The sequence below is a fragment of the Balaenoptera ricei genome, chromosome X, assembly GCF_028023285.1.
Source record: "Balaenoptera ricei isolate mBalRic1 chromosome X, mBalRic1.hap2, whole genome shotgun sequence".
Taxonomy (NCBI): domain Eukaryota; kingdom Metazoa; phylum Chordata; class Mammalia; order Artiodactyla; family Balaenopteridae; genus Balaenoptera; species Balaenoptera ricei.
The window spans coordinates 14,737,660-14,761,041 of NC_082660.1; the positions used below are offsets into that span (position 1 = coordinate 14,737,660).

Consider the following 23,382-nt stretch of genomic DNA (forward strand, 5'->3'; position numbering starts at 1 on the left):
TATGGAAGCAACCTAAGTGTCATCAACAGAAGAATGGATAAAGAAGATGTGGTGCACATATATATGTACAATGGAATACTACTCAGCCATAAAAAATGAAATTTTGCTATTTGCAGCAATGTGGATGGACTTGGAAGGCTAAGTGAAATAAGGCAGACAGAGAAGGACAAATACTGTATGATATCACTTATATGTGGAATGTAAAAAATATTAATACAACAAACTAGTGAATAAAACAAAAAAAGAAGGAGACTCAGAGATAGCGAGATCAAACTAGTGGTTACCATGGGGAAAGGGGAGGAGGGAGGGGTAATATAGAGGTGGGTGGAAAAAAAGGTTATTATGGGATTATATGAAATCATGTGTATGAAACTTTTGAAAACTGTAAAGCTCTATAGTATTTTAAGACTCATTCAATTAAAAAAATAGTCTATTAAATTAAAAATAAAATAGCCAGGGAAACACTGAAAAAGGAAACCTATAAGGGGGGACTAGCCCTAACAGATATTAAAATATCTTTAAAGCCTTTATAATTACAACCGTGTGGTACTGGCACAAATATACCAGCAGGATAGAATACAAAGTCCAGAAATGGACCCAAGTATATATGAAAACATCTGATAACGGTGGTATCTCTAAACACTGAGTCAGAAAGATGGAGGGTTGTTTTTTTGTTGTTGTTGTTTTTTAATGATGCTGGAACAACTGGGTAGCCACTTGTTGAAGAAAAACATTTTATCAGAGTTTCTCAACCGCGACACTATTGACATTTTGAGTCGGATCATTCTTTGCTGTGGGAGGCTGTCCTGTGCATTGTAGGATGTTTAGCAGCATCCTTGGCCTCTACCCACTAGATGTCAGAAGCATTCTTCCCCCTAGTTTTGACAACCCAAAAAGTCTCCAGACACTGCTACACGTCCCCTGGGGGGACAAAATCGCCCCTGGTTGAGAACCATTTAATTAGAGTCATACTTCACACCATACACAAGATTAAACTCCAATGGGACCAGAGACCTAAACATTAAAAAATGCAACCATACAAGTACTAGAAGAAAATAGGGGTGAATTATTCTTTGACCTCAGTCTAGGAAAAGGCTCTCTAACTCTGACTCAAAATAGAGGCAATAAAAGAGAATATTGATAAATTTGAACATTAAATGTTTCTGCATGCTCAAACACCATTAACAAAGTCAAATGACAACTAAAAACTGAGAGAAAATATGTGCAACATATACCACAGAAAAAAAAGGACTAATATCCCTAATAGATAAATACCTCTTAGAATTCAGGGACAAAGAAAGGAGCAAAAACCTGGTAGAGGGCTTCCCTGGTGGCGCAGCGGTTGAGAATCTGCCTGCCAATGCAGGAGACGCGGGTTCGAGCCCTGGTCTGGGAAGGTCCCACATGCCGCGGAGCGACTAGGCCCGTGAGCCACAACTACTGAGCCTGCGCGTCTGGAGCCTGTGCTCTGCAACAAGAGAGGCCGCGATAGTGAGAGGCCCGCGCCCCGCGATGAAGAGTGACCCCCGGTTGCCACAACTAGAGAATGCCCTAGCACAGAAACGAAGACCCAACACAGCCAAAAATAAAAAAATAAATAAATAAATTAAAAAAAAAAAAAAAAAAACCTGGTAGAAAAATGGGGGGGGGGGGGGAAGCCTTGAACAGACAATCCAGAAAAAACATTAAAATGTTTCTTAAACTTAGGGAAAATTGTTCAAACTCACTCATAATTAGAGAAATGCAAACAATACAGATACCATTTATCACCTATTAGATTAGGAAAAATTAAACAATATGACAACATTCTATTGGTGAAACTGAGGGAAAAACAGGTACTCACATACAATGCTGGTGGAAATGCAAACTTTTTGGACAACCTATCTGGAAGGGAATTTGGCAGTATCTAACAAACTACATATGCACTTACTTTTTGCCCTAGCAATCCCACCAAAACTTCACCTCCAATAATACAAAAAGGTTATTCATTGCAGTATTGTTTACGAGATATTGGAAACAACCAAGGTGCCTATACACAGGTGGAAGTATTTATCCATTAGTGATATTAACCCTTTTCCTGTGGTTATGTACACGCAGTGATGCAATAAACTATAGGACATCCACATAATGTAGTACTATGCAGCTGTTAAAAAAACGAGGAAGATTTTTATGAGCTAATAAGGAGTGATTTCCAGGACATACTCTTAAGTGACAAAGGTAAAGCCCAAAAGAGTGTCTACAGTATGCTACCCTTCATGTTACAAAGAAGGGTATATATGAAAATATGCAGGTATTCACTAATTTGTGTAAAAGAAATAGTCAATTCTGCTATGGCACAACATAGCCATCCTTATAAATCTCTACATTATGCAGAACTGCACAATAAAAACCAAAGGGTTTATAGAGAAAACAGAGCACAACACTCAAAAAGCTTCTGTGACACACACACACACAAAGATAGGAACCTAATAAATAAACAGTAGCACAATTTTACACATGTGAAATGCTTAAGAAATACATAATACATGTGTCACTTTCCCTAAAAAAGGCCCTGAAGTTTGCTTGTGGAGTGGGCGTCAGGAGACGGGGTGGATACAGGGATACCTGAAATCAGAAGGCAGGCTGTAAAAGCAGATGTGGGGACAGGCATGGCTGCTAAGACACGGGGTGAATCGAGGGGGCACAGAGGTGTTTGAGGTGCGTGTATTTTGTGTGTTTTTTACACAGCTCAGGTCAGCTGGGTGCAGTTTCTGCATTCACCTAGAGTTTCTCATACGTGAAACTGTGCCTTAACAGACGCAAAATTCACATTAAGCTCAACTTGTGCTCTAAGATATCAATCACGTTGGAACAAATTCACTTTTTCAAAACAAGAGTTACAGCAGAACTGACTGTATAGGAGAGATAAACCAGAAACAAATGAGACTGGTTTACCAACAGGGCACAGGTGGGAATGGGGTAGAAAGAATGGGGGATGGGAAGGAGGTAGCAGGGTCAAGGCAGCGTGACACTTCTCTGAGTGTATTTTTGGGGAGCTCTAACCCTTAGAACCTAGGGTAATGGTTCACATAACCCCCCGTAAATAAATAATTAACATCAGCCAGAATGTAAGGAGAATCCAAAGTGTAAAGCACGCAGTAACAAATAAACCTAACTATATTACAAGTGACTATCCTAACCACACTGAAGGAGATGGGGAAGAAAATAGCTAACCTAAGTAACTTTGGAAAGAAGTATTTTTATTTTGTTGTTTTGTTTTAACCACAAATATTTATTGATGGATTGATGAATATAATTTTAAATAGAGCAATAAGACACAGCCATGGATTAAAACAGTGTGCTATACTGCCAAAAGAGGGCAAAGGCATAAACTTGGGAACTTTAAATATTCAAGTCAAAGAGCCTCTGAGGTACTGAATAGAAAATTATCAGACAATCTTCCCTTTTACACAATTCCTGTGTTACATCACTTGATCATAAAGTCAGAATGGTACGTCATACAGAATTCCTCATTCATTTATACTTGAGCCATCTCGCCTGGCCACCCCTCTGTCCCCCATTCTTTTCCCTTCCCTTTGCAGTGGTGTTCTTTGCCCATTCCCTTCCTAAAGAATTGCTTCTTCCTAAAAGCAAGAAAGCAAGCGAGCACGCAGGGAGTCAGAGAATATCCACCACAGGCAGATACATGCATGAATGGACTTAGGTGTTAGGATGGCAACAGCCTAATTCAGTGAGGTCTAAACTAAGCTGACTTTGGCAAAGAAGCTGCCCTGGCTCCTGGCTCGCTGAAAGGTCTACAATTCTACCTCAGGTTGTGCCACCATTGCCAGACCCCGTGTTTCTAAGCGATTAGCAGTGGAGGTTGGAAGCCAATGTAACCAGGCAGCTAATGTGACAATACAGTCAATGCTTTGGACCTCTACTGGGAGCTGACTATGGCTTCTGACATAATCATTTGCCAAGTGCAAAAACCTTCAGGATACTAAGGACGATCTTGAAATCTCTTGGACAGGGTGAGTTAGGCATCTCCGTAACTCTAATCTTTCTACTTGGAAACGTGAAGTGAAAAACATCCCAGGGCATGCAACACTGAGGTATAAGCCATGCTACAGAGGTGGTAACACAGGAAGCTTTTAGGGTGCCCAGCCTCCTTGTTCAAAGAGCCATGAGAAAGTCCCCAGGCAGATTGTCAGGGCGGCTCTTCGGGTGGCGACAGTGCCCCAGAGCTGACCAGACCAGCAGGCATATGGCTATTTACTGAAGAACCAACCCTGTACTAACAAGAGTAGCCACGGAGTAGCCACCCTATGTGTGCAGAATCAGAGGCCAGAGGTCGAGTGACCTGGGCAAGCCACCTAGAAGAGACGGCTTGACACATTTTAAGAAGAACATTTCCATCCAGCAGCCCTTTGATGACAGAGCAGAGTACAAGGGACCAACAGATGGTCACATTCTTCTGAAGAGAGATGCTCCTGGGGAGAGAACATCCCAGAGGCTCATTTGTGAGCAAAGGTAAATAAAAACTGCCAGACCACCAGAACCATCTTGTCAAGTTAGACATATATTTAAGAGGGTGCCTGGTAGAAGAGAGGGGATTTTGAGGTGTAACAAAGAGCACGCAGACTGAAAGATCTAGTGAATGGTGGGCTGGGTGACAGAGAAACAGGAAGCAAAGGACAATTGGGAAAGGCTGAAGGAGCATGCTGAGGCCCAGTGGGAGGGAAAGTAGCATGGCTACAGTCGGCATCCGTGAAAGAGCTTGTTTGGCTGCTTCTTGGCCTGAGTCCCTCTCTCACCTTCTCAGTCTGGATGGATGTGTGGCATTCAGCAGCATAACTGGGGGGATGATATTTATACATGGGGAACTGGTGAATGGGTACTGAGGAGAAATAGACTGGGTGTGCCATTCTGTAACGCCCTGTGTACTGGGAAAAGCCAGTATCCATCTTGACCTCCTCAAGCTCTTCCCTCCACAGTAACGTGGAAGTCTGAGATCCCATCCCCATGAGGGAGCTTCCCGGGGAGCAGCCGCGGCTAAAGCAACCATGTAGATGAAAGACAAAAGGAATTGTACACAAATATTGTACTTTAGTTGGTAAATTTGTTCTTTACAAGAGAATAAGTTAGAAATTCTGAAACTACTTTTTGTGTATACTAGGATTGAACAAATAAATAAATATGTTATGGATAATGACAGTTTGTCACCATTGGAGAAAGGAGTTACAAATAAGGAAAGAAGGACGTCAAGGATGAATCCTGTGGTGCTGGATTAGAATCTAAAGTACCAGTATAAATTCATACATATATTCTCACACACACACATACACACATACATGGATATGCAGGTGGGTAGGCACAAAATAAATATGTGCACATGTGCATGTATGAGTATACAAACATATTTCCTAGCTCTGTCACCTGAGAGTGCCTTAGAAGCAATGACACTCTGGTAACACTGAGCACATCTAGTGCCCAGATCTTGTTTCTAAATACCACTCTCCGATAAAAGAAACCAGGACTCCTTTCCAGGGCTGGCCAGGGAAAATAGAAGATAAGCCTGGAATATCTTGAGAGGCCAGAAAGCAAGAAAGTACTAAAATAAATAATAATAGTGGCATGTCAAAAAGGCACAGGAGCCAACTTGAAGGTGCTCCCAATGGCCAAATCTGGGACAATACAATAATGATAGTAATAGATGATAACACACAGTATAAAAGAACTATCTATGAGTCTATACTGTCTGTAAGTAATTGGGATAAGTAAATAAATACATGGGGGTGGGGTACCTCTTCCTTACAGAAGAATTCTAACCAATAGATGTAGAAATACTGATGGAAATTTTTAAAAATCACTGTTAGCCAAATATGACAGCAAAAATTTTTACAGACAGTAATCATCACTGGATGCTAAAATAGTTGGGTGAAATTATGTTGAGAAACAGGATATTTGCATAGTTTCAAAGTTTCGCCCCACAAGATACTTGTTGATTACAAACAGAAAATAGTAACTTTAGCTGCAAAAGCCTGGCAGACACAATCTTAACCAAGTGATCAAAGTTAACATCCGCAGTAAAAGGGCATGCCTATACATGAGCCCCCTGACACGATGCACTGAGATAACACTTCTGTGGGATTCTTGCTAAAAATGAGTAACCTCAATCTAATCATAAGACAACATCAGACAACTCCAACTTGAAGGACATTCTAGAAAATAATTGGCTAGTACTCTTCAAAAGTATCAAGGTCATGTAAGGCAAAGATTGAGGGACTATCACAAACTGAAGGAGACTAAGGAGATTTGACAACTAAATGCAATGTGAGACCCTGGACTGGATCCTGGACCAGAGAAAGGGCATTAGTGGGAAAACCGACAAAATCCAAATAAGGTTAATAGATTAGTTAACAGTATTTATCAATGTTAATTTCCTGGTTTCAATAAATGTACTGTGGTTATGTAAGATGTTAACATTAGGAAAACCTAGATAAGGAGTATGTGGAAACTCTACTATTTTTTACAACTTCTCTGTTAAGTATAAAATTAGTTCAAAATATAAAGTTAAAAATACATGTAAAACTCTTAGCCATGGATATTTCACAATTGGGACTTACACTCCAATGCCTATGATACATATATGGCTTCAGGAAAAGGTAGGTTCAACCAGGAAATGCTTAGTTCAGAATTTCTTTACTTTAAATAGCAAAATTTAGAAGACCACAGAAAATCTAATCTCAAATGATTAGAAGTTGCCATGGTATATGACACTTCGGCCCTTAACGTACCATCATGGCATAGATTCCCATTTCAGAGTGTGGAGTCAGTTTATCATAGCAGTTCACCCTGATCCCCTGCTGAATGGAATGTCCAGCTTATCTGTTCTCATCAGTCAGGGCCCTTGGTCCAGGCCCAGATCTGCGAATACTTGGAATATTCACATGCTCTTCCCCTGCGTAAGCCTAAGGCAGGCATTCCCAAGAGATTATAGCACTCTTTCCCACATAGTCCCCACCGCCCCTACTGATCAGAGTCAGCACTTGAGCTGAACCATCTATTGCTGTGTTTGGCCTGCACTCAGGTCTATGGGGACTCTTGAGGTCGAAGTCCCTGCTTAGATTCTGCTGTCCAGATAGACAGGCATGGAAGTCACCCTTCCTCGAATATGGGAAGAGACTCCAGCAGTCTCACCAAGTGTCCTTCTCCAAGCTTCATCAGTGATCCAGGGTAGAATGTCTAATGGTCTCTGTGGTATTCGATAAAGATGCTTGACATGAGATGGAGCCTGATGGCAAAAGTTGATCAGGTTCCAGAGAAACACTGAGGCCTAAATCCTTATCATCAGGAGTGACAGTTAACTTATTCCAATCGTGTTCACAGTAATATTCTTTGTCAGACTTGATAAAATGAACCAGGAAAGAATATCAGAGATTCTTTGTCATTTCATAGCCTGACAGTAGTTTTCTAACTTATCACACTGTGGCATCCAGGGATATTAAAATAAAAATCTGTCAAATCATACTTTTCTTCTTATTAAGGGGATGCATTTGCAGGACAGGGGACATTCCAACAGCCTTATTCAGAAGTAAATGGAGGTCATCGCTCAAATTCAGACCCAGACCCCTTTGGTCATAGTCCAGAGCTATAAACAATGACGATGCTTACTCTTCCACTTTCTATCGAGAAGAAAAAAATAGGCCTTACCAGAAGGCAGCTTCTGAGAAAAACTAAACTAGCTTACAGAAGAATCAGAAGGCTGAGAATGGAGTTCTGAGCCAGGAGAGATTAAAGACTAGTGCCGGCAGGAGAGGGTATTTCAGTAGTATTTAGCTGCCCTAGGATAAAGACCTTCTCACTGCCTCACCCTCTCTCCCATCCCCAGCTCCGTCTTCTCTTATCCAGTCTCTCCCCTCCTTCCCTTTCTCCATGGGTCCACATTAGAGATTTTCAATATTCTAGTGGTTTATAAGAGTTAGGACTAAGAAATGCTACCAAGCCTTTCCTTTGCTATGAAAGAATTATACATACCACAGTGTCCCAGACAAGTCTCGTTTTGCTTTTACAAAATATCTTCATAGTTTTGCAAGCTCTCTCAGAAGTATTCTCTTGTTTTATGACCTTTCTCAAAATGGTACTGTCCATCCAAATTAAGTCTCTCTTCCTTCAGCTTAGGTATTTCCCTTTATCTCATCTAGGTTGCTCCCTTAAACCAGTTAAGAAAAATTCTAACTTTGGTATGAGAACCTTTGACATACAAATTCTTCCCTAATACTAAACCTTCTATCTCTCCATTCTGCCTAAAGAAATAATTTCAAATCCTTAGCCCAACTACTCTCCAGCCTCTGTACCATCTGGTCCTAACTTACCTTTCCAGATGGATTTCCCACAAGTCCTTTGTACACACCCTAGACCTCAGCCAAACCAAACTCCATGTGCTTCTCTAGAAAAATATCCTGCACTCTCAAAACAATATTGCCACTTGGAATGCCCTTTCCCCTATTATAGCTTCTTATTTATTCCTTCATTTTGAAAAAAAAAATTAACCGAACACCTACTATTAATAAGTACTAGAAGGATACAAAAATGAATGAGACATAATCTCTGCCATCCAGAGTACATGACTATTAGAGGAAATTATATGGTATTGAATATCAGGTGTTAAGACCTAACTGGTGTGGGGTGTTAGAATGGGGTCAATGTTAGGATTAAACTTCATGGAAAAGGTAGCATTTGAGAAGACCCTGAAGGATGGGGTCGAATTCTGAAAAAGATTACAGGCCGAGGAAACCATGACAGCAAGCACACAGAGGCAGAAGAAAATGGAGTGTATATACATAAATAAATTCAGATACTTCGGTTTGGCTGCAGTGCTTCCATAGACCAGATCTTGAAGGATCTTGAATGTCAGACTAAAACGTTTGAATTTATTCCATACGCAGAGGAAATTATTGAAGGGTTCTGAACAAAGAAATAACATGATCAGAAAGAGCAATGCTTTATGAAGATACGAGGCTGTGTGTGTACAGGATTAACTTCCTCCATTTCTAGAGGTTCCTTCATGGTATACTAGGGAGAGAAAGGCCTGACTTGAGTTTCAAATATAGGATTGCAGGAGTGGGGATGCCTATCACACCCTCCATTTAACTCACCTGTCTGGTCTTTGCAGCAGGTAGACAGATCTGGGAAACTGGCTATAAGTAGTTTGTGACTCTGTAGCTGCTATTCCAATATGGTATTTTTCTTAGAGTAAATCAGCACAGCACCTAGCATGTGGAACACAGCTATTGACCCTAGCAAATACTTTTTCCCTCTATACCCATTTTCAAGGGTCATCAGAAGCAATTTGCTTTTGGCACTATGTCAGCTCTCCTGCTCTCTGCCATAAACTGCAGAGATCATTATCAGCTTGACACCCCACGGAACATCACACTTGTTCATGTTTTCCTCCTTCGACTGAGGAACTGGAAGGAGCAAGCACGTCAGATGCCTCAGACACAAGCAAGCCAGGGGCAAAAGCCTGGCACTTCATCAGTCAAGGTCCAGTCAGGAAAACAGAAACCACACCAGTTATTTTAAAAGAAAGAATTCAGTACAATGAAGGTATTATAAGACTGACATGGCAAATGGGAAACTGAGGTGACACAGAGATAGTGGCTGCAGAAAGCAGCTGACACTCCGAGGGCAGAACCTAAGAGGGAGCAGCTGGTGCGGAAATGTTTGCAGAGTCCCAGCAATAACAGTGCAGAGTATGGAAGAATAGATGTGGAGCTGACAGACAACAGCTTAATAGCCAGCACAATAGCTAAGGAAAGAATTAGCCAATGAGTCTGGTTCATATTAAATATTGTGAGAAATAAAGAAAATTCCCTATTGCAGACTTTAGTTTTGGAATTCTTTCTTTCTTTTTAAAACATTAGCCTGACTGTGGAACAGCCAATAAAATTACTTGTTTGTACACATCATTACAGAACATTCTCAGGTTGACATTCTCTTGCATGCCTGAGACATTTCATTGTTCAAAGTATAAGCAGACAATGGAATACTACTCGCAATAAAAAGGAACGAATTACTGATACACACAAAAAAGGATGGATCTCAAAGGCATTATGCTGAGTGAAAGAAGACAGTCTCAAAAGGTATGATTCCATTTATATGACACTTTCAAAAAGACAAAACCATAGTGATGGAGGACAGACTAGGGGTTGCCAGGGGTGGGAGTAGGGGGAGACTGTGACCAGAAAGGGATAGCACGAGGGACTTTGCTGGGATAATGGAAATGTTCTGAATCCTGACTGGGGTAGGGTTACAGGAGTCTATGCATGTGATAATATTCATAGAGCTGTACTCAAAAAAGAGTCAATTTAAAAAAAGAAAAAAACAGGGGAAAGGTAAAGAAGGAGCATGCATGGCTTGTGTGCGAGAAGGTTTTGCCTTTTTTTTTTTTTTTTTTTTTTTAAATCTCCTGTGGTAAGGTCAAGTATGACTCTACGGAGCTTTTGCCACATCTGGCCTGAGTTACAAGGGGAAAGTGTCCCTTGGCGTGAGACCGGATGTTCAACAGCTCTTTGGTTACCGCACACCTCGGAGCCCCCAGCTGACGGCAAGGCACAGAGGGTGAGGGAGGAACCTCCCCACGCCTCTGGGCTGTTCTGGGACTCACACTGCCAGCTCCTATGATCTAGGGGAGGGTATCTGTGCTGTTTGCAGCAGTTCAAAGCCTCCTTCTTCCCCGCACTTCAAAGCCTCCTTCTTCCCTGCACTTCAAAGCCTGGCCTGCTTTTCCCCCACTCATGTCTTTTATTTGGTGCTAGCGACCTTTGAGGATTGACGCTGAGTGGACCTTGGCAATGACCCCACTAATTGGCAAAGCTGGCCACAGGGGATGAATAAGATACTCACTGGCAGCAACATCACAGTGACTGTGGTCCAGCGAGCCTTGTTTTGTGTTCTTGACAGTCCAGAGCAGCTCCCCTGCATAAACAACTGAGCAGCGGTGGGAAGTGTGCTTCCTCCCAGCCTCCCTGTAGTCCTCTTTTCCATTCGCATGGAGACTACTTTCCACACAGGCTTCAAAATGCAATTTTGTTGTGCTCTGCACATTTAAATTACTTCATTAATAGAATGCCATTAAACAAAGGGTTGCTGAACTTTGAAACACATAAAATCATTTTGCATTCCATCACCCTAAGAATTTTTGTTCAATTCCAGCTGAGATCAAAAGGAGGGAGATTCTCTGCAGTTCCACAGTCTTTCAGAAAGCCTCTCTTAGGGTGAAAACTGCACCACTGCCATTGCCACCGCTGTTCAAGCTCTGCTCAGTAGGGGCAGAACTCTCATACACAAAATGTCTATCAATCTATCAATAGAATGGGATTCAAAAGTGAATGAGCACGGTACTCTTTTGTGTGTGGCTTCTTTCGTTCCACGTGATTTTTTTGAGGTCAATGTTATATATATCAATGGCATGTTCTTGTTTATTACTGTGTAGTATTCCATGGTATGAATACAGTAGTCCACAACTTGTTTATCCTTTCTGCTGTTGGTGGATATTTCTAGTTAGGGATTTTTTTGGAGGGGGGAGGCTTTTATGAATAAACTTGCTGTAAATATTTTTGTGAAAGGCTTTTTGTGGACATACTCATATTTCTTACTTCCATATACCTAAGAGGGAATTTAAAGGTAGACATATGTTCTATTGATACAAATAATAAATGCTGGAGAGAATGCGGAGAAAAGGGAACCCTCCTACACTGTTGGTGGGAATGTAAATTGATGCAGCCACTATGGAGAACACTACGGAGGTGCCTTAAAAAACTAAAAACAGGGCTTCCCTGGTGGCGCAGTGGTTGAGAGTCTGCCTGCCAATGCAGGGGACACGGATTCGAGCCCTGGTCTGGGAGGATCCCACATGCCGCGGGGCAACTACACCCGTGAGCCACAATTACTGAGCCTGCGCGTCTGGAGCCTGTGCTCCGCAACAAAAGAGGCCACGACAGTGAGAGGCCCGCGCACCGCAATGAAGAGCGGCCCCCGCTCGCCGCAACTAGAGGAAGCCCTCGCATAGAAAACGAAGACCCAACACAGCCAAAAATAAATAAATTTAAAAATAACTAACTAAATAAAGGCCTTTACCATCTGAGCCTGGCCATCTGGGCTCTGAAAAAACAAAAAAACAAAAAAAAACTAAAAACAGAGGTACCATATGATCCAACAATCCTACTCCTGGGCATATATCTGAAGAAAACTCTGATTCAAAAAGATACTTGCACCCCAATGTTTATAGCAGCACTATTCACAATAGCCAAGACATGGAAACAACCTAAGTGTCCATCAACAGATGAATGCATAAAGAAGATGTGGCACATATATACAATGGAATATTACTCAGCCATAGAAAGAAACAAAACTGAGTTATCTGTAGTGAGGTGGATGGACCTAGAGTCTGTCATACAGAGTGAAGTTAAGTCAGAAAGAGAAAAACAAATACCGTATGCTAACACATATATGTAGAATCTAACAAAAAAAATGGTTCTCATGAACCTAGGGACAGGACAGGAATAAAGATGCAGACGTAGAGAATGGACTTGAGGACACGGGGAGGGGAAGGGTAAGCTGGGACGAAGTGAGAGAGTGGCACGCACATATATACACTACCAAATGTAAAATAGATAGCTAGTGGGAAGCAGCCGCATAGCACAGGGAGATCAGCTCAGTGCTTTGTGACCACCCAGAGGGGTGGGATACGGAGGGTGGGACGGGGGGAGATGCAAGAGGGAGGGGATATGGGGATATATGTATACGTATAGCTGATTCACTGTGTTATACAGCAGAAACTAACACAACACTGTAAAGCAATTATACTCCAATAAAGATGTTTTAATAAATAAATAAATAAAAGAAATAAAGGTATGACTTGGAAAAGCAGACATGACAATGATAAGGCCATTTTTCCCAGTCCTGAATATTTGTGTATTTTAGCACTTTAAATAGATATTAGTGTATACAGTGGTTAAAAGAAGAACTCAGTAGGCACCTATTCCCAAATATCTTCCTCTTAGCCTACAACCACTGTCCAGAATTCTGCTTGAGAGATTTATTCCTTTGGGTTTATCACCAGGAGTTCTCAGCACGTTGATGTGAGCTCATCTGCAGGCTTCTTTCCAGCCTCGCAACTGGCTGGGAGAGTGGTGTGAAGGGTTTGGGCACATGGGGTGCTGCATTCAGGCCCTCTGCGGAAGTGTGAAGGCCTTGCTTTGCCTGGGAAAGAGTGGTGACAAAGGAGGAATGAGGAAAGGGACAGGGAGAGACTAGGATGGGCCCTAAACTTTGACTTACCTCATTGTTTTGTTTTCCCCATGGTTGTACACTTTGGTAAAGGTTGGAGTTGAGAAGAAAGGAAAGGGAGATGCACAGTAGGAGTTTAACATGATGTTATTGAACAGGTTTGGAAGATAGGAGCCCAGTGTGAGCCAGTAGGAGACTTTGGGACATTCTCAAGGGAATAACAGTGCTATGTAATTGTAGCAGTAAGAGCGATATGTGAAGAAGGTATTGTCAGACTCTTTTAAGCCTTCCAGAAAGATCAAAGCACTTCATATTTATGTACAACACATACACACACTCCAGTGAAGAAAAATCTGAGGCAGCCAAGTTCCCCTCTATCTCACAGACAGGCCATAATATGTGCAGAAATGCAAAGACTCGGTCTAAGGACAACAAGCCCCAGGGTAGAATGAGAATAAGATCTCAGATCACCTACTAGGAACCCAGCGTGGCTTGCAGTGGACATCTTCGCTCTTAGGTTTTATTCCTGTATTCAAATGTGCCACAGCATCCAATCTCTAGTAAACATTTCTCATGTTTAAGACAGCATGATAGCAATAAATCAGCTCTGAAAGTCTACTGGTATAAATGCCATGTGGTATCGGTTAGATAACAAACCAAAACCAATTTTTCAAAACACTTCCTGCTGGAATTCCCACAACATTTTAACAGATGTCTTTTGGAAACTTTTGAAGCAAAACAAGCCCCCATCAGCATATGAAATAAAACCGAAAAGAAAGTAAACTGTGGACGGATTATTTTTTTTTCTTTTGGCAGTAAGAGAAAGATTGGAGAAAGTCTTGAGATCTTTGGAGAAATACTTGTTCATAGCCACAAAAGTGGAGAAATGAACTTTTCTCTCACACACACACCACAAGGAGAAACCGGGGTTTGGAAAATATTCCTTCATTATTCACCAAAGAAATTTCTTTGACAGCTTTTGAGTATAATGTCTGTTATTTCTTGTTCTGAACACTGGTTATAACTCCAGCTTTTGTTGAAGCAGTTCCACAGGAAGCTAGGGTAACGGTTTGAGGCTATAACTAATGGGGCCAGCAGGGACAGAAATGCAGTGAAAGCATCAAAGAAGCATCTTTTGTCAGGGACAAGATGACTGGTGGTGGCTGATTCTAAAATGGTGCAGTATGGAGTCTGAGGCCTCTCAAAATCAGTGGGAGAGCCAGAGTGGAAGCCTGGAAAAGGAAGGAGATATTTCTTTTTGCACTTTTCTTCAATGTTTTGTTATGAAAAATTTCATGAAAAGTACAGAAAAGTCAAAAGAACCGTACAGTGAACATGCATATAACTCATGAAGGAGATACTAGTTTTCATCTGACAATTTGTTTATACTGGGGCTGATTTTGACCCTCATCAAAGAAATGCTTTTGAATGAATGAATGAGTGGTCTAACAATCTTGCCACACACTTATTCTGGGGAAGCCAATGTTGTTCACTGCTACTCGTGCATGGAGTAATAATTCCAAAAGCAGATTTCCCCATGGGTCTGCTTCTATCATCTGTTGTTTTGGATGCTTCTTGTTCATGCTGATTTGTCTCCTCCTTGCCTTGTTATCTTTGACTTTGTGCTGGATGTTATACTGAAAAATTATATGTAGAAATACTTTGACAGTTTCTTTATAGAAGATTTTTGTTTGCTTATGCCAGGCACACGGGGGTGTTAGCAGTACAACAAATATTTACTGAGTATTACTGAGGCAGTAGGAATACAGTTATGAACAAGAAATGGTTCCTGCCCTTACAAGTCTTAGTCTGAATAAGCAATAGGATTAATTTAAATAGAGCCTTTAAAGAATAAGTTAGTTCACACAAGTTTGATCAGCATGTAGCTTTTCCTAACCTTATCCATCTACGTTAAGGAATAGCATGCTGGGCCATGCAGAGATACCCCAAGGTAGCAGTTCTCTTGCAGTTTTATTTCTTAGATAATTTAAGAAAAAACTGTATGAACTGACTATTGTATTTGCCATATAAAAACCTAATCAGAAATAATCAGAATGATTTTATTTCCTTTGACCAAATACCCAGGAAAGAGGATGCTTTAAAACACTTCGCTAGGGACTTCCCTTGTGGCGCAGTGGTTAAGAATCCGCCTGCCAATGCAGGGGACACAGGTTCGAGCCCTGGTCCGGGAAGATCCCACATGCCGCGGAGCAACTAAGCCCGTGTGCCACAACTACTGGAGCCCACACACCTAGAGCCCGTGCTCCGCAACAAGAGAAGCCACCGCAATGAGAAGCCCGCGCACTGCAACGAAGAGTAGCCCCCGCTTGCCGCAACTAGAGAAAGCCTGCGCGCAGCAACGAAAACCCAACGCAGCCAAAAATAAATAAATAAATAAACAAATAAATAAAAATAAATGTATATTAAAAAAACACTGCGCTAAGGCAGTTACTAATTCATGGCAAGAATAAAACCATAGCCCATGTGAATATTATAAACTTAAACACTCTACATAGACAGACCATCTGCAGGGGCTTGAGTGCTTGTGTCTAGGTGGTGGAACCAAAGAACACAATCCTTCCACACACGAGCTCAAGAGTGCCTAGTTTCAGCCCTCACAAGCTGGAGGTTGGAGCTACTATCAAAAGAGTGGATTGTACACCTGAAAACTAACACAATATTGTAAATACTTCCATTTTAAAAATTAAATTAAATTTTAAAAAAGAGTGGAGAGGCTGATTAGCTGAGAAGGAATCTTCTGTGGAGTGTAACCCACGCAGACCTTGATTTAATGATGGTGACCAAAACTGAATGGTCTGAGCTCTCTCTCTGGACTTGCCATCCTTAGTCATTTCCAGGTGTTACCTCATGCTTGTTTAATGGGATGGGGGCGTTTCTCAAACAGATGAGAAATAAAAACCACTCCTCATCCCTCACTCCTGGAAAAAATACTCAACAGGAAAGCTGACTAAGGAGATTTAAGACAAACTACCAAAATTACTATATTAATATCACTAATACATTTTCTGCCTTGCAGTTTCCTCCTGTGTAATTTTTTGAAATCCTTTCACGAGACACCTTTTGTTTCTTGGAAACAGGTTTGATTTCCATGTAGGCTTTGCATTCAGATTCCTTTTCCTACTTCCATGAGTTCTCCCTCTATTTTGCACACTACAGCGTCTTACTCGAGACCTGCACATCACTACCTATGACTGATTCTTATGACAGAGCCAAGTTAGTCTCTGGCCACATATACCACATCTGTCAAAATGATCGCTTTCAACGTGGGAGCCACAGACCCTATGAAATTATCTTCTTAAATAAGATCTAGATCAAAGTTAACTGGGCCTGAGGGGATGGCATTTGCTTTGCTTAAAAGTTAATGAGCAACCCTGTCAGTTAAAATTTAGAAACTTAGAACAGAATTAGACCTTGAGTGTTCCTCCCCTCTGAAACACGTCTGCCATAGGCTTAAGAAGAACTAGAACTGCATACACCAATGCTAAGCCTCTGATGGAACCGAGCATTGCTTGTGGTTTCCTCTGTTTGTTTTCACCTATTTGCACTAAGATGGTAAGTACCCTTGGAGTCTGTGGTGTCTGCTTCCTCCTGAGATCTTGAGCATGACCCTTACTTTATTTGGGTTTCCCATCACTGTTAAGACACACAGAGCTGGTATCATTCAAGTGCACAAATAATTTGTTGAGTTCTTGCAATGAGGAGGCATTTTGCTGACATCATGGAAGACTGAAAGGAAAATTAAATATGGCCCCTGACCTCTAGGAATTCATAATCTAATAGATGAAAAGACACATCCAGGGATAATTCATGTTACAGTAAAGCAATGCTATATGGAAAGTGCTGTACTAGAGGGCTAACTGAATCCAAAGCTGACATGGTTTAGAGTTTAAAAGAGTTTCACTGTCCTTCTCAAGTAGATCCTGCAAAGGGGATTCTGGTTACTAGATTAGTCTCCTAACAGGATTGGCTACATGATTTGTGGGGCCCAGTGCAAAATGAAAATGCAGGACCCATTACTCAACAACTAGTAATTTCAAGACAGTGACAGCATCTAACCAAGCATGGAGCCCTTCTGAGCGTGGGGCCCTATGTGACTACACAGGTCACATGCCCATGAAACCGGCCCTGTCTTCAAATATAGACTATGAATATGAGGAAGGGGCAAATTTTGAGCAGTCCAGAGGAGGAAATAATACACAACAAATTTTCTTCCAAAGAGTTCACAGGAAAATAAACTCACTCTAAGAAGATAATTCAGTCTTTCCCAAATTAGCAAATGGGATTGGGATCTAAAAGATATAAAGTTACAATTTACAAAGACAATTTCACAGATATTTTACAGCTACATGGTAAGGATAATAATAATAGGAACAGTAGCTGACACTAACCCATAGAGCTTCTTAAGTGCCCGGATTCTTCTAAGCCTATTATGTATATTTACTCATTTGATCCTCAAAATGGCCCTGGAAGGTAGATACTATTCTTTTCCTATCTTAAGGATAAGAAAACTGACCTTAGAGCCCCTGGTCACACAGCAAATAAGTGGTAGAAGCAGGATTCGAACTCAGTCTAGCTCCAGAATCTGTGCTCTTAACCACTATTTATGCTACTTCTCATAAAACCAAGACGCATTCAGAAGGAAGGAAGGGAGTGACCCCAGTATATTCATTCATTAATATCATAGATTTGACTTAACCAGATACTGTGTGTTGTGTGCATGTTTTTAATTTTTTCTTTTTTTGCATTTCATGTTCATAGTTTAACAGCACCCGTTCGCCCTCCCCCACTGAATGTTGCCACATGACCCCATGGAGTAGAAAGGTACTGGTTCTGAGAACGATCCGTCACAGCCTATCCCATTCTCTCTATACACTTTCACTTTCTTCTCTCTTTCTTTATGGCAAACTGTGTTGTTTCTAACTAACTAACAGGTATTCTTTTAAATCAATTTAAAGAGTGGTATTTTCCTAACTTGAATTAAATAAAAGATAAAGTAGACAGTAATATCATTGGCTTTTACATCCCCCGCTCCTCCAAGCTGCAAGGCTCTGTTCAAGGCGTCACCTAACACCATCCCTGGACTCTGTAGTTTGGAGAAAAGAAATTTCAACTTGCCCTATATTTGTTAGAACTGTAAAGGTTCAGCTTCTCAAAGCAAAAGAGAACAGGACAAAAGGATTCTCCGTCAGCCAATTGTCCCTGTCACCATTAAATAAAAAGTGCTTTTGGCTGCCGGCCAGAGCCTGCAGTCAGGTCACTATTCTTTCTTTGTTTCCCAGTCCATTGTTATTCAAGGAAGGAATCGCCTACAAAATGTGGACTGTGGTGTGTGTGGGGGGGGCAGGGGGTTCTCTCCAGCTCCTGCTCTCTCCCCCTCTCTGTCTCTCCGCACACACCAAACCGTTTTGTTTCCTTTTTGGAAGTTACCTAGGAAACAAAGTCTTTTGTGCTCCAACTTTATTTGAGCTGTTTGCTTTGCTGGGAATCTGCACAAAAGCTGAAGAAAGAAAGAAGGTTGCAATGTTTTACTAAAAATGTTCATGGCGAACACCTTTTTCTCAAGGGGGGTAAACATATCCTGTTGGGTGTGTTGGGGGGCTTTGCAGATACCTCTGACAAGGTAAGCAAATGCTGGGGGTTAGTTTAAAACAAGTGGCTCTGGAATCTTCTCTTTAAGGGGACTTTGACAATACGTGAAATCCTGAGTCAACAGGGCACGATGCTTCCAAATGTGAGAATGAGAATTTTTTTTTAATGATCCTGATTTGAGGACAATATTTTTAAAACCTAACTGGAATAAGAGGGAAAAATGCTTATTTTACACAAACAGCCACCTTCCAACAAATTGTGGGAAGAAATAAAATTAGGTTCAGCAGCAAAAACTAAGTCTTTTAATAATCTGGTTTAGAAACCCAACCCTGAAATCAAACTTGGGATGGAGCCTTTTTAATAATCTGGGCTAGGAGCCCAACCCTGAAATAAAAGTTAGACAATATTAAAATCGATCAAAGGTTTGGATGGAGAATTTGCAAACATCACATGGAAGTCAAGGTCTTTAAATACACAGCTGGAAGAAAAGCTTCGCACTGCGAAGCTGAAAGAAAATAAACTAGGACTATTTTACTCTTCGGAATTTGAAAATGAAACCCACTTGAATCTTTCCCCCCAGTAACAGTATTTGTATTTTCCACTATCATCGGTGGGAGGAGATTCTTCACTTTTGCTTTTCCATGTGCATAGTGTTGACAAAACTGCATTTTAAAATGTCATTCACAAATGCCATCATCCTGCAGTAAAATTAACTCCGTGTATTTGAATCTGGCCTCTCAGATTAGGTCGGCTTGTCCTTCTGGTGGTGTGTTCTGGAATGTCTCCTGACTCCAGGCTTTCTGGCCAGTTTTCCAAACCTTTTCATAGGCATCTAAATCATCTTCTCCCTTTGATCCTAGTCACCTAGAGCTTTCAAGAGTTTGAGTAGGAATTTATGGTGAGACAGCTATCCAGAAAGTGAATCTACCTCTCAACGGATTAGAGACTCACATCTTTCTTCAGTTTGACGTTTGGGGATTTCTGGCTACCTTGTCTCTCCTCTTAATTCCCTTTGACCCGAAAAGCATGTTTAGCCTATTTTTTTTCTTTTGTGTTGCTTGACTATTGAAATCGTAACTTTCAATTAGTTGTACTTACTAACTACGTCTAGGAATTCTTCCTTTAACCTGAAAGCTTATTTGTGACCTCATTTTTCTTAACTCAGAAATATATATGTGCTTATGTATAAACCCTGATGGCTGAGTCTGAATCTGAATGTACTTCGTTTGCAGTCCCATCCCCCGGAGGACGAAGATACAGATGTCATGCTAGGGCAGAGGCCGAAAAACCCAGTACACAATATCCCTTCAACACTGGACAAGCAGACCAACTGGAGCAAAGCACTACCTCTCCCGACGCCGGAGGAGAAGATGAAACAAGATGCCCAAGTGATTTCTTCTTGCATTATTCCCATCAATGTCACTGGTATTGTTCTGTTCTTTTCTTAGGGGCAGTCGGGTCAGAATATTCCATGTATTAAATATGGTCAAAATCGGTGCTGCTTGGTGTACCAGTTAAGAATACGTTTTGTAAACAAATGATACCTTTTTCATCAGAATACGACCCAGAAGATGTTCAATATGCTTTTATCAGGTTTTGAACATCAATTTGCATATGTTCCGCTGGGCTGCTTGTTATGTAAATGATGGACAGTTTCTTTTTGGAAAAAAAAGAAGTCACCAAATAGCTCTCTGGCCATAGCTGACTGAAATAATGGAGAAAGCGGCAGTGATTAATCATATGATAATGATGCGTGGCACTGCAAGAGAGAAAACAGCAAGCCCCAGGTTTCTAAAACCGCAAGTAATGATCCTGTAGACCAACTATAAAATCTGTTTTCATGCTTCCTTGGATGGAGGTAGGCTTGTTTAAAAGATCGTTTAGACTTCTGCATTGATTTGGGGAATTTTTGACCTAAAAAATACATGGATTCATAGGTGAAGGCTGAATTCTACTCTAAACGCAGCAAGCCTGGCTTCCATTCACCCTCTGCTTTCCTCCTCCTGTGTATTGAGAGTTTGGATATTAATCTAGGTCGAAGGCAAGCCTGAGTGGACTTTTCTTGAAAAGTTTACTGGCAGCAATTGTAAAATCCAGAATTGGTGATCTTAGAATGCGGTAACCTTAGTTGTAAGTAAAATAATGCTATAAAATATTCTAACTTTCAAAGATAGAAATTAAATGATCTACCCATTGGGCTTTCTTTAAGCATCTCTAATAGTTAAATTCTAACTTATTCTTACATTGAAAATCTCAGAATGGCCATTTTATGACTGATTTCCATCCTGGTACCTTGTAACTAAAGATTGTATGTTGCTCGAGATGCATTTTGGACATTGCTATTATTAACGTCACTCCAATGTGTCTCATATAAAGTGGGGAGCAAATGGTGACCAGGTATCAGGGTAGATATTATTTTCTTCCTGACAAAAGGAGTTCTAGTTGATCGGCTGGTTGTGAGCTGGGACTTAATTTTCCTGATGACCTACTCAACTTGTAGGATAAAGTATTCTAAAGATGTGCACTTTATCTGATCTCCGTAATCTAAATGAGATGGCTTAGGGGAGTTCAGCTGTCAAAATGAATCATTTTGGCATCCTCTTAAACTAACTTTCAGTTCTGGGAACATCTGATTATTAGCAGCACCTGCTTTCTTCATGGCACTGTAAGTAAAATCTTGTTTTCAAATTTAGTCTTTCGATTATGGGTCTTGTGATTCAGGAAAAGGGAAGATCTCTCCTTCTGCTTTATTTCAGGAACTCTCAGACTAAAGCCTAGATTATATGTTGATTTCAAGAGCTTTAATGAGAAAGTTGTTTATTATGTCCATATGACACAAAATACCTGTACCTGTAACATAATTATTATGATCAAAAGGAAGGATTTTAATCTTTGGTTAGAACTAAAAAAGGAAAATTTCATTAGTATGAATTCTGATAGTATTGAAATTATTCATCATATGATATCTCACACAGATTTTTCAACATGAGTTCTACAAACTGTTGTCACTGTAAAGCTAAGCAGAACTCAAACTGCTTTACTGCATAGCTGAACCAAAGTTTAACATGCCATCCTGCCCCATGTTTAACAGTCAGGATACATGATGAAGCAACCAGATTCCAAAGCACTTTTGGCTTACGGCTTTCTGAAGCAGTGCTCACTCTGAAAAATTCCTGGTACATGCCTGTGCCAGGCAGGAGTTCAAGTTCCTCACCTCCTCCTTCATCATTCTAGTTTTGATAGGACTGCATGTAGTGTGTCAATAATGTAATTATGGAAAGAGAAACTAACAAGCATCATGGTTTCCCCCGTGTATTTACAAAAGAAAACAGACACCTGTAAAGACTGGGAATTCCAGCTTTACTTACAATTGGTACAGAAGGCAGGTCCACTCAAGTGAAGAACTGAAGACTGCCTTTTATTTTTATTTTATATTGATAAGACACTGCTGCTAAACCAAAATGTGTCCAATTTAGTCAGCAGAGGAAAGTAGACAGTTACATGATGATTTTAAAAACACATCTCCAAAGTAAAGGAGCTGTTACAGTGGAGGATTACTGGACTGAATGTCAATATTATGACATAGTATGAGTGTGTTTCATGTTTGGTAATTGCAATCATTGTTGCTTTTGTTGTGGTCATCCATGTACAATGCTTGGTGTCAGTCTATTTATCTCTTGTAAAAATAAAATACAGTGTGTATGTGTGGGAAAAAAAACAAAAAACACATCTCTAGGCTGTTGTTTCCAGAGAGAGAGAGAGAGAGTGTGTGTGTGTGTGTGTGTAGGGCTTGGGCAGAGTGCAGAGTGGAAAAAAACCCTCACAATGACACTTTTAATGCAGAAATGGGTCAGGATATGTTAGCTGAACTAATTCAGGTTAACATCTTGGCTATGTATCTACTATGCAAAGATATCAGCTTCAGAGAGCCCAGAAAGAGACCAGCAAATAGCAGTAACTAAAGGTTGTAAGTCCTTAAGGAGCCGTTTCTGTGTGAGAGTGATTCTTTGATGTTATTTTTCTCTCCTCTTTCTTTTGATTTTCCTTCTTTGCTTGTTACTTTTGGCAGTGCAAGCTGTTGTGGAGAGCTGCATTTAGAAGTAAAGCTTAATGTACTGCAGCATAATTTAAATAAGAGCTGAATAAGGGCTCCCTTATATTTGTTCACAGGCTTAATCCAAACTCTTCCTTTAGTTCCAGTCAATAAATATCACTGTGTTCCAAGCAAATGAAAATTTGTTTGCCATTTCTAAAGGCTAATGAGACCTATTTGTGGGTTGCAGGAGTTGGTTTTGACAGAGAGGCTAGTATACGCTGCTCTCTTGTTCATTCACAATCCGTACTACAGCGGAGACGAAAACTGAGAAGGAGGAAAACCATCTCGGGTATCCCCAGAAGAGTCCAACAAGAAATAGGTGTGGTATAAAACTATTAATGGTTAACATTCTGTCGGGTGCCGATTATAAGGAGACGAAATGGAAGCCAGCCTTTAACCAG

The 23,382-nt window shown here is 40.8% G+C and overlaps 1 protein-coding gene and 1 long non-coding RNA gene across 6 annotated transcripts in view; one reads left to right on the forward strand and one right to left on the reverse strand.

Annotated features, from left to right (window-relative positions):
* NHS (NHS actin remodeling regulator) overlaps nucleotides 1–23,382 on the forward strand; it is a 342,854-nt gene that overhangs the window by 310,637 nt on the left and 8,835 nt on the right. For all 4 annotated transcript variants that reach the window (XM_059911577.1, XM_059911580.1, XM_059911579.1 and 1 more), the window contains 3 exons: nucleotides 18,055–18,117; nucleotides 20,118–20,310; nucleotides 23,169–23,300. In XM_059911577.1, the coding sequence (XP_059767560.1) occupies nucleotides 18,055–18,117; nucleotides 20,118–20,310; nucleotides 23,169–23,300 (388 nt within the window). The remainder of the gene's footprint in view (nucleotides 1–18,054; nucleotides 18,118–20,117; nucleotides 20,311–23,168; nucleotides 23,301–23,382) is intronic.
* The window catches only part of LOC132357810 (uncharacterized), a 96,266-nt gene that overhangs the window by 60,846 nt on the left and 12,038 nt on the right, over nucleotides 1–23,382 (reverse strand). The window lies entirely within an intron of this gene.